This window comes from Aotus nancymaae, unplaced genomic scaffold (genome assembly GCF_030222135.1).
Source record: "Aotus nancymaae isolate 86718 unplaced genomic scaffold, 86718_ANA_hifiasm-v0.15.2.pri h1tg000029l, whole genome shotgun sequence".
NCBI classification, from domain to species: domain Eukaryota; kingdom Metazoa; phylum Chordata; class Mammalia; order Primates; family Aotidae; genus Aotus; species Aotus nancymaae.
The window spans coordinates 78207507-78222632 of record NW_026988442.1 but is presented as its reverse complement, the minus strand read 5'-3'; the positions used below and the strand labels follow the sequence as shown (position 1 = coordinate 78222632).

The window sequence follows — 15126 nt, the reverse complement described above, 5'->3', positions numbered from 1 at the left end:
CTCTGATACTGTCAGACACTTATCACAGCAGCTGAATACAGGTGAATGAAACAGGTGTCACCTGAGCTCCTGCTCCATGACTCCAGCATGGGAAGCCATCCATGGGCAGGTGCTATGGTCAGCACTAATGGCAGATGAACCATCCTTGCATCACAGATACCTGTGGGAATCTAATTATACCTACAGACTTGCTCCCCAGAAAAATGTACAAATTCATACAACCTAAAATGTGTCAGAGAATTCAAAGCCCTAGAGGTCTGTTCATAAATCTCCCCTATCAAGCACCTTGGGACTCAAGAGAGTCCAGGATATCATACCAATAATCTCTGGTATAAAACAAACATAAAACTTTATGCACACACTAGACCCATCCTTGGGCAAACCTAAAAAGCAGCATGCTACTTCCTCTCTCCAACCTTCTCAAACAGCACTCTGGGCCTTCTGTATGTGGACCCCATTTATCCCATATTCAGTATTTGCTCACTACTAAGCTCACTCACTCATTCATTCATTTCACCGAGCTTTTTCTTTGTGTCAAACTTTAGGAATCCAGTGTGAATATGACATGACCCATGCCTTCAGGAAGCCTACAGTTGAGATCAGTCAGGGGTGATTTTTCTTTCCAGGGGACATACGGCCATGCCTGGAGACAGTTTGGGTTGTCACAATGAGGGAGGGGTGCTCCTGACATCCAATGGGTAGAAGCCAGGTATCCCAATACACATCCTACAATACACAGGACAGCCCTCATGACAAAGAATGATCAGGTCCAAACTGTCAACAGTGTCAGGGCTGAGAAATCCTGTTCCAGAGCACGCAGGCCTGTGGGCATATGAAAAGGCCAGAAGTAGGTATTATGCCAGCTCAGCAATGGGCACGTTCATAGGAACTCCAGAACATGTGGCTTTGACAGCAGCCTGCCTTCTTTTCAGAGATGAAAGAAAGGAGAGAAGGAAGCAAAGGAGCCATTCAGAGTGAGTGACAACCTCAGTAAAGGTGGATCTTCCTTCAGACAACATCAGAGGCGGCAGCACCAATTGCAAGTGATGGGCAGACAAATGGCATTTCTTCCAGAATCTCTTCATGGGAAATGCTGCTGACTCTCTACTCACCTCCATCGGTCAGTGGCCCAGCAGAGGGAATGTGCAGCCATTTGGTAGGACCATCACTCAAGTCATAAACCCCACTGCATGCTGGGGGACAGCTATATGCTGGATGTGCCCCATCACTCACCAGGGCCTCCCTACTCTTCTCCTATTCTAGTCAATTACTCCACCTTGTACATGTACACACCACAATCAGTCCTCATATGAATAAAAACATAAAATTGTATATTGTGTATATATACACACACACTATTATAAATTGCAATCTCTTCTAAAGTTGGTTCCAAGGTCTGGTTCACCAGAAAATCACAAGATCAGAAAGCAGACCTAGACTCATGTTCTATATTCCTTATAAGTCTCCCTCTCCCACCTCCACTCCTTTGTCAATTGTTTTGCTGAAAACAAGTCTGGCCTCCCTCTGATCTAGACTGTTCTAAACTGCAGGCTCATCAGTGGCCACAGATAAGGCAGATGTGCTAATGCACATGGTCTACTCCTGTTGAGGTAGCTGGTGCTCTTTAACATTGTGAAGCACCACGAAGAAGCTCCCAGTCACTGGCATAAAAGAGTTTTCTGCTTCAGAGTTGTTAGCTGCGCAGATGCAGTCTAGTCTGGAGCTGGAGGCAGCCAGACCTGAAGTGAAATCCCAACTTTATCACTCACCAGTTCTATTGCCTTGAGGAAGTAGATTAACTTACTAAGCTTCAGATTTCTCATTTGTAAAGTAGGGATAATTAGAGTTCTTACCTTAAAGGGTTGTTGTTAAGTATTAAATGGTAGTTTTCATACAAAGTATTGAGCAGCATGCCTGGCCTATATTAAGCCTCCATAAATTTCAGCTACTATTAAAGGGAAGGAAGCCATCCTGGTTGAGACTTAATGCATGATTCACTGACTGAACATGCTGAGCTGTCTGCTAAAGTGGCTTTGATGTTAGCCTCTGCCATCTCCATTGCTGACACGCTCTATGCCCACTGCTTGGAACTAGTGTACTTCCATCCTTTATTCATACTCTGTCCTCAGAACCAGTGTTGCCGCAGATCTCCAATGGCCCTCCAAGACTTTTCTCGTTAAGATCTAATCTCTTCCCACTCTTCTAGGGCCCCTTCAAGACTTGCAGCAAGTAGCACATGTGGGTGGTGCCCACCTGGCCCAGCCTCCCCTGCCTTCTCCTAGCTCATCTGCCCCCAGATCCATCCATGAGACCCAGAGATCTGCATTGTTGGAGAATAGGTGGGCAGGGCACTTCTCCTGCATTTCTGGACCTGCAGTGATTGGCTGAGCTCAGCTGGTGGACAGATTCACTGGGTAGATTCTCATCTAAGGGTCTGACACTTCTCTAACTCCACCCTTGCCCACTCTCAAGGGGGCACAGTCAAAATTTCAGCATGACACTTTGGAAAGGTTGCTAAACCAGGCCAAAGACAGTCTATTCTCTACCAGTTGCTTTTTCCCTAAAAAAGGCCTTGGCTACATCCTCAGACATCACCATATCTTCAGATACGTGGCTCAGGACTGGTCTCTGTTCTAAGTACATCTAAGAGTACTGAAATAATAAACAGCCCAGTTAGAAGAAATGAGGCAGTTGGGGAATTAAAAATCTCCCTCTCATTCTTTGGCCCTCCCTGACTTGATGCTCATTTGGGAAATCTCAAAACCATCTTGATATCAGAGAACAAAGATCAGGTTTCCCAGAGGACAACTTGACATGTTCCCAGTGGCCAGGGGCACAGGGCAAACAGTACTTTATATAAGCTTTTGTCAGTAGACATGATCAAGGGAGACTGAGCTTAGAGTAGCTGGAAACCTTCTATAAGAAGCTGGTGTTTTGTGCTCTGTACAGCATCCCTATGGTAAGAGGAGGTCTAACAAGTAAGCCAAGAGAGTCAAGAAAGATCCAGTCATGCCTGAAGCACTACAGAATGAAGACTTTTGTTTTCTTAGTATTCATAACCCACTGGCTATAGGCTGTACTGAGCAACAGCAGCAATACCTCTATTTTGCATTTAGAAAAGGTATCAGCAAGGTTGAATATACCCTATGTCAATATTTTCTAAATATTTAGAAAATGGCTTCTAAACATTTTTCTGTTCCCCTATTCTTCCTACTGGGGTATATGTACTTTGATAACAGCCTAAACCTGCTCCTCTGTCTGTCATATATCATATATACTGAGGGTAAACACAAATTACTACTTAAAAAGACAGCACCCAGAAAAGGTAAACCAGGACTTCCATATTTCCCATTTCTCTTATGCATGCAGATATCCATTAGAATCCAGCCTACTGCCTCTCTTTGTAAATAAAGGGGTTTTTTTGTAAATAAAATAGCTACATTTGATCATGTGTCTTCAGAGGCTGCTCTCTTCCTACGACAAAGGTGAGCAGTGTAACTACTCTCTGGACCTTTACAGAAAGAGTGTGCTTATTCCTGCTTCAGAATTATGTCTAGTCACTAAATAGGGGGGAAATAGCTGAAGATAAAACAGCAAAGATTTAAATTCAATATGAGGAAGATATTTCCCTGGGAGAAAAAAAACATCAATAACAACATGAGTTGGCACCAAATGATGCAGGACCAATATCCTTGAGTTGCTTCTTTTTTCTTTACTCTCCCAGTCCGCAGTTAAATTCCCTCTGTTGCTTCAAAACACAGCTCCAACTACAGCTCCTCCATGGCCCCTCCTCACATCCTCCCAGAGTGATCTCAGCTCCTATCACTGTCAGTGCCACACTATTCCTCTCCATGTGATGATATTTTTCCTGCTTATTAGGACAGCTTCCCCAGATAAACTAGAAACACTTAAGGAAGTCCATGACCCTATATCAGCCAGGGAGACTTTGCAGGAAAGAGATGGTATGCTAAAGTGTCTAACTGAGGAGACTTTGGTAAAGGGACTGCTGACCAAATTGTGGGAAGAGCTAAGGCAAGCCAACAAACAATGGGCCAGCAACATCCAAGAGCCATTACTACGAAGAATCCCTAAGGGGTATGGGGAAAGTGAAGGTGCCAGAACACAGAGAGAGCAGTGGTTCTAACTATAGCTGGAGTTGTGGCGAGAGGGTTGTCCAACAAAAGCTGCAACCTAGGCAAAGGTGCCAAGTTCCTGTCCTGGTGCATGATCAAGCAGGGTGAGAGCGGGAGAACAAATATCTTGACCTCTGATCTGCTAGGAGACAAGCAGGAGACCAGCGGGACCTCTTTCTTCCACTGGTCAAACCCAACCAGATGCCAGAAGACAAGGTCCACATGGTACATCCTCCAAGAGAGATGGGCCAGGTAGAGAAGGTTAAAGAGTGGATCTGGAGGGAAAAATGGAAACCATTCAGCACATCCCCATAGCTGGTTTTCAATAGTGCTTGTTGATTGGCTTTGTGTTAATGAATGTGGTGGAAGGCTTGATTACTAAAATAACTTGAATACAAACAGTCAAGAGGCTGAAGGATGAATTTAGGGACATGTGCAGGTCCTTTTCTTGCTCTACAAACTTATAAAAACTATATTGTTGTCAGGGCTGAGGATTTAGTGTGGCCAACATTTTGTCTTCTTCCGTAGGGGAGAAGAAAAGAGGGTGCCAAGAAGGAATTCGTACTGCTACTCTCATCTGTGCTTAAAAGCTAAATGTATTTCCCCCAAATTAAAAATAGAATGTTTGCTACTTAAATGTGAGCTGATAAGAAAGATAACTCAGTCTCCAGCATGCTCATCAGCGAAATGCTATCACAGCTACAAGTGTCAAACAGCTACATGGGCAGCCGGGGAATGAGTCTTGCAAATAAAAGCGCACAGTGTGAAATGATGACTTTTGCTGATCAAAAAGCATCCTGGGGAGGGCTGAACAGTTTTGGGTCAAGAAGAAACCTCGATTTCTGGGGTGATTTTCATTGTTATCAGAGAGAAGACCTGTACTTGCCGTGAATATATGGCTACTCCGCACACTCCTACTGGTGGAGGCAAACCGGTAGTCACTTACACCCCCACCCCACAATGAAACATATTTTTCATTTCAGTTTCACTTGTGTATCACTTTCTCTTTTTAAAGGGTGATTTATAAAGTAAAAAAAAAAATCACCATCAATTTATCAGGGCACACATACGTGTATGTGTATATGTGTGCACACACACACTCAAACCGTCCACATGCACGTGACTAAGAACCACAAACTCACTTTCCCCAGTTGGAGCTTTTTTCAATGTTTAGGCTGTGAGTTTCTTTATTCTGTGGCTATTCCAGTCTAAAAATGTAAAAGTCGTTTCAAGGGAGCTATAATTTCTACTCAACACTTCAGTGATTTGATTATATAAAATAAAAAGTGTAATGAAGTTAATAGTACCTTATTCTTGCAATACGTTATGAGGAATATTTTCCTGCAAAAATCTGAAAGTGGAAATTACCTCTGGGCCCCCTAACTCTTAAAAATATGGGTCATGATGATTACTGCAATGGAATTTCAAGACTTAAGAACGTAATATGTTTCTCTTTCCTCCATTCAGTTCCCCAAAAGGACGTCTTCTCTTCCCGGGACAGTATATAATGAAAGATGAAGAACTTAAGTGACAGGTTGTTCTACTTTTTGGTGTAATCCTAGCATGTGAGCTCAGTATATCAAAAGCAGATAACTTCTCTGGGCCTTAAGTAGTCTGCAAAGTGAGGGGACTGGATAACCCATTTTCACTTTAGCATTCTAGATTCAAAAAACAAAATAAAAAGCATCCCTTGGACACAAAAACTACTGTAATGCCAGAGATTTTGTTTTTGTTGTTTATTGTTTTCTTCTTGTATTTCACAGCAGCCCTTATCTAGCATCTTCCCTACCTGCTTCTTGCCTAGTAATTTGTGTGGCTTCAGCATAGAGCTGAAGAGGAGCGCAACATCTTGAGTTCAGATCCTCCCCAGGCCAGGCATCTTTGATCTTATCCCCAGTCTAGGTCTCTTTCTGATAGTTGGAATTCGTTCAAGGTGCATTCAATGTTTTCCATTCCCAAAGAATCAACTCAGATAGAATACTCTAGCTGCTCTTGTCCCAGAAGTAGCATCTTACTTGAAGAGAACAGGATACTGCAACCAAGGGCAAAATTGTAGTCACATGGTCTAAGTGCTATAATGTTGAATAGCATTTAAGCACCTCCCTACACACTGTGATAGGAAAGAACACCCTTTTTCAGAATTTTCCCAATCTGGGCATGCAGATGTAACACAGTCTTCCTCTAGGAAACAAAGAAAAGATTTCACTAGTATAAAAACTCTCCTAAGTATGATGCAGGGAGACTTAACAGGATTAAGTTTCTCAGGTGGTGCCAAACAAGTTCTCATTTTCATAGCATTCTTCTATGCCAGCAAGTCAAGAAACATATTTGCAGCCCTCAACAAGTCTCAGGGTACAGCCATATGCCAAGAATGCAAGCTCGATTTAGGGTTTTCAGCTAGACTGGTAATGTGACAGGATTTTACTTATGCTGATAATTCAAGCTATCTTTAGGCAAAATTTAAATATGAGCATTGACACTGTTTCCCTTTTTCTGATTTGCAGGTACCTAAGGTCCCCACTCATGGTCACTCACGTCCCCCTGCGCTGTCCCACCCTATCCCTACCTTCCCAGTGCTCTGGGCTCTGCATTCTTCTGTTTTACCTATTCCCTCAACAAAATTCTGCTCATCTCATTGACATTTGACAGTGACCCAAGGCCATTTATTAATGAGCGCTGCTATGAATTATTGAAAGACAATAGCTTATTATGTTTAACTTTATAGGATATTTGCATACAACTTGAGATCTGAGGCAGAAATCTATGGCTTTGGGAACCAACCAATACAGATGATATTTCTGGGATAAGAGAATCTTTCTTGAGCTGCTCACATCATATCATATAGTTGTATCTGTCCTTTGCCTAGGCCTAAGACAAACCCTATTGGCATGCTGATATGTAAAAAGTGTTTTTCTTCTGCAAAGGAGAGGCAGAGAAGTTATCTCTTTATCCCAAGTTTCCCCAGAAGTTAAAAAGGGAATACACACACAGAAACATAGACACACTCACACACCACTGTCACCACATTCGACCTGGAGATAGCAAAATGTAGGATGTGAGATAGGGTTATATCTACAGAGAGGAGAACTTAAAATGCACCAAAGGCAGCCTCTGAAGGTAGGCTGGTCAATGCACAGCCCAAATAGACACAGCCATTGATTCTGAATAAGGAGAGAAAAGCTTGACATAAATGCTCAATGCAGTCTTCTCCTCAAGTCCCAGAAACTCACATCTATGAACAATTTGTGAGGTGGAGCCTCAGCCGCTAGGAGGTAAATAAGTAATCTGTGCATGACAGAGCAAGACCTACAGCTGCAAAGTTTGAAAGGTATAATGGATAAATCAAACTAATAAATATTTCATTGAACTCCCTCTCTGCTAGACTCCAGGCCAGGTGCTGAGAATATACAAGTGAATAAAGCGCATCCCTATAAAACATGAGGAACGAAGTAAAATCTCTGTTTCAGAAAGTTTGCTTTCTATTTCAAGTTTGCTTGATTGGATTTCTTGCTCTGTTCACATGCATTGCAGAACAGAAAAGGTGATCCACGCATGGTAGCCCAGAGACTGTGGAAGAGTGGCCAACCATCAAACTTAGTCTAAAGTGACTTAGGCTGTTTCACTGGACTGACCAGAATCTCATACCTGATAGCAAACCCAACCAGGTTGTTAAGAATAATGTTCATCAGCATTAAATCTCTTAGAAAGGAAGTTTACAGACAACTGAACTAATGCACATACCCAAGAAGATTTCAGAGACTTCCTTGGCTCTTCAATATTTGAAGCTGTATTCAATTCTTGTTCAACTTACCCCCAAGGTTAAGATAAATGAGTGATGGAACAACTATATATAGGCTTAGCATTTGGCATCAGCTACACAGTAGTGTTTTTGTATAGGCCGAAGTCTACATCAGCTAGAATTATATATAATGTTGACAGATTATGACATTTGCCTATTAAGACACTATACAAACATTCCAACAATTTTCTGGCTTTGAGTTTGTAAAAAATAAATGAAACAAATTCTCAAGGGCTGTTGCTAATGGGGTAACTGGAAGAGAGGTTTCAAAAGCACAGGGTTCAGGAAATAACAGTCAAAGAATAATGCATTTAAAGCCAAAATATATAGAGAGGTAAATGAATATTTAGTACTTACCACAAGACTGCTGTCTAGAGACAGCCTTTTTCCAAAGTCCCTTTTCTCGAGCTGTCTCTTTCCCTCCATGGATGAAGTTATTTATTTTCCTTTGTGACTTATAATAATCCCCCGTCTGTTTCCAGGGTCACTGAAAAAAGTGAACATGTATTTTACTATCCAAGTGCACAGTGTTTAGAACTTTGTTTTCAACTCTCTAACCAGAAACAAGCATTGAAGCCAAAAAATACCCAGTCCCAAATAATAAGTATAGAACTGGGCTCTCTCAACTCAAAAGACCACTTCGTGTTACAAATGTCAGGTTGTCTTTACGGCAGCCCCCGTGTTTTTATAGGTTTTGCTAATGGAGTTGGGGAATGGGTTTGCAGGTTGAATCAGCAGACTGTGGAAAAAAGCAAACAGTCCGTTTCATGCCACACTTGCTTCACACCCGTCCTCTATCAGCCAGAATCATTCTGTTACTGTGCACATAGATGCTGTCTGCAAATTCCATGAGATCAAACTGACAAAACCACGCTCCATAACCAAGAGTTATTGAGCTCAAGGTCCAATGAAGGGAAACTGAAACATGAACATCGTTGTCAATATTTAATTTAAAAATATGTAATTTAAAAATATTTGAGGAACATTGTAAGATACATTCCTTTTGGGATAGATTGATTCAAAATGAATGGTGGGTGATGTCATTACTGTCAATGAGTATTTATAGAACACTCACTGTATTTTTCCATGTTAGATATAGTTCATCCTGAACTCCACTGAGATTGCTTTTTCTAGAATGATTAAGTATTCTGGTTAATAAGGATTCATCATATATGTTAAGTGCTAGCTTCCAATTTTCACAAAGATGTTAAAGGCTTGAAATAAAAGAAATAGGTTACAGCCCAGGATTTCTTATCCATTAGCCAAGTGACCTTGGACAAGTCATTTAACTTCCCTGAAACTCATTTTTTCTCAACTACAAAACATAATGATAGCAATCAAATGATGTTTGAAAAAATGATTTAAATTCAGTAAATTACAACTCATATGTAAGTTATAATTACCCACAGATTACATTTAAAAACAATTAACCCGAAATACTAGTCAACATAATTCAATATATCCTTGATGATTCAGAAGGCACTTTGAAGTATAGAAATTGCGCATGATCCTCATAAATAAACATAGCCATTGCACTGCTGATACAGAAGAGATGAAATTAACACAATGCTATACCAATCAATTTTTAAATATAATTGAAAAGAAATATGGTCCACAACTCTCAATGGCTCCAAGTCTGACAGGGTTTCATAGCCCACAGGATGTGGGCTCTCTCTCTTGGTTTCCTCCATCAAGAGGGTTGAGACAGTGGTGCCTGAGATGGGGGATGCCCAAACTATAGTCAATCATGGGAAACTGAGGGGCTCATGTTCCAGCTTAGGCGCCCTCCTACATGTTAGTCATTTCATCTCTTACTTTTGAGAACACTAATTTTAATACATCACTGGTCCACTCAGAAACTCATAAGAGTTCAATCAGAATTCAGGATGAAATTCAAATTTTTCAACATCATTTTCTAAAATTCTATGCAGTATTTTTCAGAAAAGAAGTTAGTTCTGTATACTGCTATAGGCAAGACTATTAGTCAACTGAAATTTGTTTGGAAGCCTGCCTTTCCCACTTCCAGCTGTTCTTGCCCACTTTGTAGCATTCCCCCCTCCCCCAGCCTCAGGGACTGTATTCATCGGTAGTTCAGAACACCTTCTGCAATGATGAACCAGCTAGAGACTACTCAGGCCGTCATATTTCCCCCTTCACCAGAAACATTACCTCCTAAGTCTTGATCCCAAACAGCATGGGAGTTTGATAGCTCACAACAGATTGCACTTTGTCCATTAGAACATATGTGTTTAGTGTCTACTGCATAGAAGACAGTAGGAATACCCTAGGAATACCGTATGGAATACAGTCCTTAACGTATGGAATATGTCAGTCCTTACTAACGTGACACAGTCATGTACAAGAAAAACCAAGTTCCTGCCTTTGTGGAATGCATATTTTAGTGAGGCATACAGAAAATAACAAACTGCTCCAAACTGTAGTAGGTACAGTATGATGGAAATAACCCCCAGGAGGTGGTATAAAAGTGCCAAGCACATGAACAGGGATAGCTTTTGGATAGAGTGCTTAGGGTAGAAGCCAGCCATGTAGAAAGATGGGTAAAGATCCTTTCAGATAGAGGGAATAGGCTTTTACCTGGGAAGGAATCGGAAAAGAACTTTGCTAAGAGAGGACCCATTTCTTAGGAAGAAAATAGCCAGGAAGAGAATGTATGAGAAAAGGGCTGAGTTGTACACAGAAACCACAGAGGCTTGTAGGTTAGGGTAACTCTCTCAGCTCTTATTCTAAAGACAAAGGTTAATCTTAGGTTTTAAATTCACTTACTCCTCACTAGCAGGTAACAGCCAACGAATTATTTAGCCTCTGTAAGCTTCCACTGTTTACTGTATATGATGGCATTAATAATAAGAACTTCTTCATAGTAGGGCTTTATGATGATTAGTGACATAAGCCATTGAAATAGGCTAGGGACAGACACATGTAGGTAAGATTTAAATATTAGATATATTGATCATCCCTTCTGGCAAATATAATTAAACTCATTAAGAGCAACTTGACCTGTAATCCCAGCACTTTGGGAGGCCAAGGGGGGGCGGATCACAAGGTCAAGAGATCGAGACCATCCTGGCCAACATGGTGAAACTCCGTCTCTACTAAAAATACAAAAAAAATTAGCTGGGCGTGGTGGTGCGCGCCTGTAGTCCCAGCTACTCGGGAGGCTGAGGCAGGAGAATGGCTTGAACCCGGGAGGAAGAGGTTGCAGTGAGCCAAGCTCGCACCACTGCACTCCAGCCTGGCACCTGGTAACGAAGTGAGACTCTGTCTCAAAAAAGAAAAAAAGAAAAAAAAAAAGCAACTTGAGCTACTGGATTTTATGTTACTTCACAGGCAGATAAGGCTGTAATTTTGGGAAATTGGGATCCTTCCGATAGTTTTCAAACAGCCCAGTCTGCCTATGTGGAAAGCTGATTCAACAGCTTTCTAAATGGATTTGGTCAATTTATTTTTATATTTTATGGTACCAATAACATAGGCAGAGATGATATGAAAAGTATTTAGCAACATAATGGCACAAGCATTGGCCAATCATAAAGGCACAGTCCAATCAGGGCTGCCAATGGCAACAAGCACTACGGTGATAGCAGCGCATCCCAGCCAATTCCCAGCCTAGGTGCACATACTGGCCCCACTCCAAGAAGGTGACAATTTGTGAGTTAAACCATCAAACAATCATGGAATGGATCAGAGTAAATTTATCCACGTGGATCAAAGGAAGACTATCTAAAAGAAACAACATGGCAACCAGGATGCAGCAATATGAAAAGGGACGTGATTAACAAAGAAAATATCAGAAAGGCTGAAACATTCCATTCCTTGCACTGCGGGGAAAAGACTACATACATCCAGCAGAGACTGCAGGTCCAGAGGGGAAATGAGTATATACCATATTCTAAAGATGCCTGGGATTACCTGGTCCATTTGTAATCCATCCATCTAACTTAACTAATTCAGAGACTAGTATCATCAAGCAACCTTCCAACTTTGACTCCTATGTAGTTTCACTCGCAGAAGAACATGCTGACCAACAAATATAAGTAGACAACCTTTTAAAAAATTACATTTTTAGTGCAAATTTGCAACTTAACATCTGACTCATTATATTTGTTATTTATGTATTTGGTTAGTATATTAGACAGCTTGGGCTGCCATAACAGAATAACACAGACTGAGTAGATGACACAACAGACGTTTATTTTCTCAAAGTTCTGGAGGCTACAAGTCCAAGATCAAGGTACTAGCAGAGTTGGTTTCTGGTCAGGCCTCTCTCCTCATCCTGCAGATGGACAGCTTCTCACTGTGTCCTCACATGGCGTTTGCTTTGTGTGTGCACATCCCTGTGTCTCTTCCTCTTCTTATAAGGACAGCAGTTCCTGCACATCAGAGTTCCATCTTATGACCTAATTTAACCTTAATTATCTCCTTGAATTCCCTATCTCCAAATACAGTCACATTGGGGGTTAGAGTTTCATCATATGAAATTTGCTGGAGACATGGTTCAGTCTGTAACAGTTATTTTCAGTCAGGTTTCAAATCACACCTGAGTGTTCTATTAATCAAATTCCTAAGTCTAAAAAACTAAGGGAAACCCCTGAGTTGTGGTGGTTATAGTGGCTACCTCCAGACCCCATGCCTCTCTGCTTGTTAGGTGACTGTTGGATGTTACTGCCCCCTTTCTGCCTCACCTTGCCCTGCTGTACTCTTCTCTGTATTGTGCAGTGCAAACATGATTAAGACCTCTTGGTCAGTGTGTTAATGCTGAATTCTGCCAATGGGATACAGTGAGAGGAGATTAGAAGGCAATGGGAAAGAAGAAGTCATTCTGCTTCCAGTTCTGGCAGAGCAGCAACAACAGCAGGTAACTGCAGGCTCCAGCAATTTCTGTGATTCCTCCAATAGGTCATCTAAGAAAGGGCACCAGCAATGCCCCAGTTTGTGGTACTACCACCTTATCCCTCTTGGCTTCTCCAGCCCTGTCAATATCATCATAGAAATTCCTTGCATTAAATTCCTCTTTGCTTGAAACATCTACAGTAATTTCCTTTTTCTAGGCTTGACAATGCTTGATGAGCAACCCATGGAGATGCCTTTGGACAGGCAGCAAGCCTTCCTTAGGAAATACCTGGATTCCTTCTTCTGAGCCTTCTGAAATAATAGTCTGGAGTTATTTTCTAATAAACACTAAGCCTCTAGAGGGCAGAGATAGCATCTTGTGTTCTATGTCCCTGTAGGTAGTATAACACCTAATGCATAGCAACATGAAGAACATTTGTTGTTTACATGAATAAATGAATGAATGAACATCGACAGCTGTTTTTATGAACATATAAAGTAGGACAAAAATACAATGTTGTTCCGCAAAGTATAGTATTTCTTTGTTCAGCAAAGAAATACTATACACATGGCCGGGCGCGGTGGCTCAAGCCTGTAATCCCAGCACTTTGGGAGGCCGAGGCGGGTGGATCACGAGGTCAAGAGATCGAGACCATCCTGGTCAACATGGTGAAACCCCGTCTCTACTAATACAAAAAATTAGCTGGGCATGGTGGCGCGTGCCTGTAATCCCAGCTACTCAGGAGGCTGAGGCAGGAGAATTGCCTGAACCCAGGAGGCGGAGGTTGCGGTGAGCCGAGATCGCGCCATTGCACTCCAGCCTGGGTAACGAGCGAAACTCCGTCTCAAAAAAAAAAAAAAAAAAAAAAAAAAAAGAAATACTATACACATTTATAAGAGTGAGGTTGCTTTTTTAGCCAAGCATATTTGAACACACCCAAGCCTCAAAGAAAACATTTTGTCATGATTTTAAAATGTCACCAACCTAAAAACTACTTACCTACAAAGAGCCATAACCCAGTAGTGTTCATGTCTTTTCTATGTCTTCCTAAATCTGTGGTTATAAAAGAACACATACCTTCCTCAGAGCAAAGAGTTGGAAACGTCTCCCTCTCTCTATAGGGAAGAAAATGGTCATAGAGTTGAAGAAAGACAGGAAATTAAGCATCCTTTTATTGAATGATCATTATTGATATTAATCTTCTCTCCCCACTCATATATACCCGTTTCTAGCTGGTGAAACTATTTCTACTCAGTATCTGTAGAAATCTAAGTTGGCCTTAATAACTCTTTTTAAAAATTTTTTCTCACAGATAGAAATGGCCTTTTCATGCTAGACAGCTTTTTAATCTTTCTAAAGGTGTCAGTAAATTCTAGTTTCTGCTATACTTTGTTAACAGGCTGTATAATTTTCAAGAGAATAACCAAACTGCACCATTGAATACAGTCTCAAAGGCATATTCCTTCACACACACACTGTCACACACACACTCACCCAGATATACACTCATACCTGATCTGAACACCACTTTCTCCATCTCTATTTCTGCCTTTTGACTCTCCCACTTCCCACCCCGGCTTTGATATATTAATGGTATTGCCAGAAGAAATGGAAAAAATGGCAGTGCCAAAAGGGCTCTCTTGCTTAGGCATTAGAAGATTTGGTTCCTAGCTTTCTTTGCCATGTAAATTTGAGCAGATTCCTAACTTCTGTGAGTTTACATTTTTTTATGCCTTTCTCACTAGGTCATCGTGAGGTTCCAATGAGATAATGCATAAGCAAGTCTTTCCATATCTAAAGTCAAGATGTTTTCCTGTCAGCTTCATTAAGCAGCAAACACCACAAACTGTAATGTTTGCAGCCTCATAAACATCCAAAGAACAGCATCCATATATTCCCTGCAGCATCCAACACATCAGCTCACGGTAGGCATGCAAAGAATAACTGCAGAGTAGAGAACATCAAGGACAAATAATAAATGCAGTAAGTTTCCTGTCGTTGACAAGGCAGCTCCATGGGTTTTCACCTTGGTTGCACCTCAGAATAACCTGGGGAACTGTTTAAACATACCAATGCTTGGGTCCCACCCCAGATCACTTGAATCACTGGGGTGTAGGCTCCACAGATCAGAGTAACAATCGCCAGGGTTGGCAACCATCAGTTAAGGGGAGTGGCTCTCAAGCTTTGCTGCATGTTAGATGGAATCACCGGAGGAGTCATTAAGGCCCATCCCCAGATGGAATAAAACAGGATCGCTGGCGGTAGGAGCCAAACATCATTATGCTAAGATCCCTGAAGATTTCCAAGGTGTAGTCAATGGAGCACCAGTTTGAGAAGATGAA

The 15126-nt window shown here is 41.5% G+C and overlaps 1 protein-coding gene across 4 annotated transcripts in view; it reads right to left on the bottom strand.

The window, feature by feature from the left end:
• The window catches only part of NCKAP5 (NCK associated protein 5), a 970844-nt gene that overhangs the window by 822335 nt on the left and 133383 nt on the right, over nucleotides 1-15126 (bottom strand). For all 4 annotated transcript variants that reach the window (XM_064382824.1, XM_064382825.1, XM_064382828.1 and 1 more), the window contains exon 2: nucleotides 8290-8419. In XM_064382824.1, the coding sequence (XP_064238894.1) occupies nucleotides 8290-8358 (69 nt within the window). In that variant the 5' untranslated portion in view covers nucleotides 8359-8419. The remainder of the gene's footprint in view (nucleotides 1-8289; nucleotides 8420-15126) is intronic.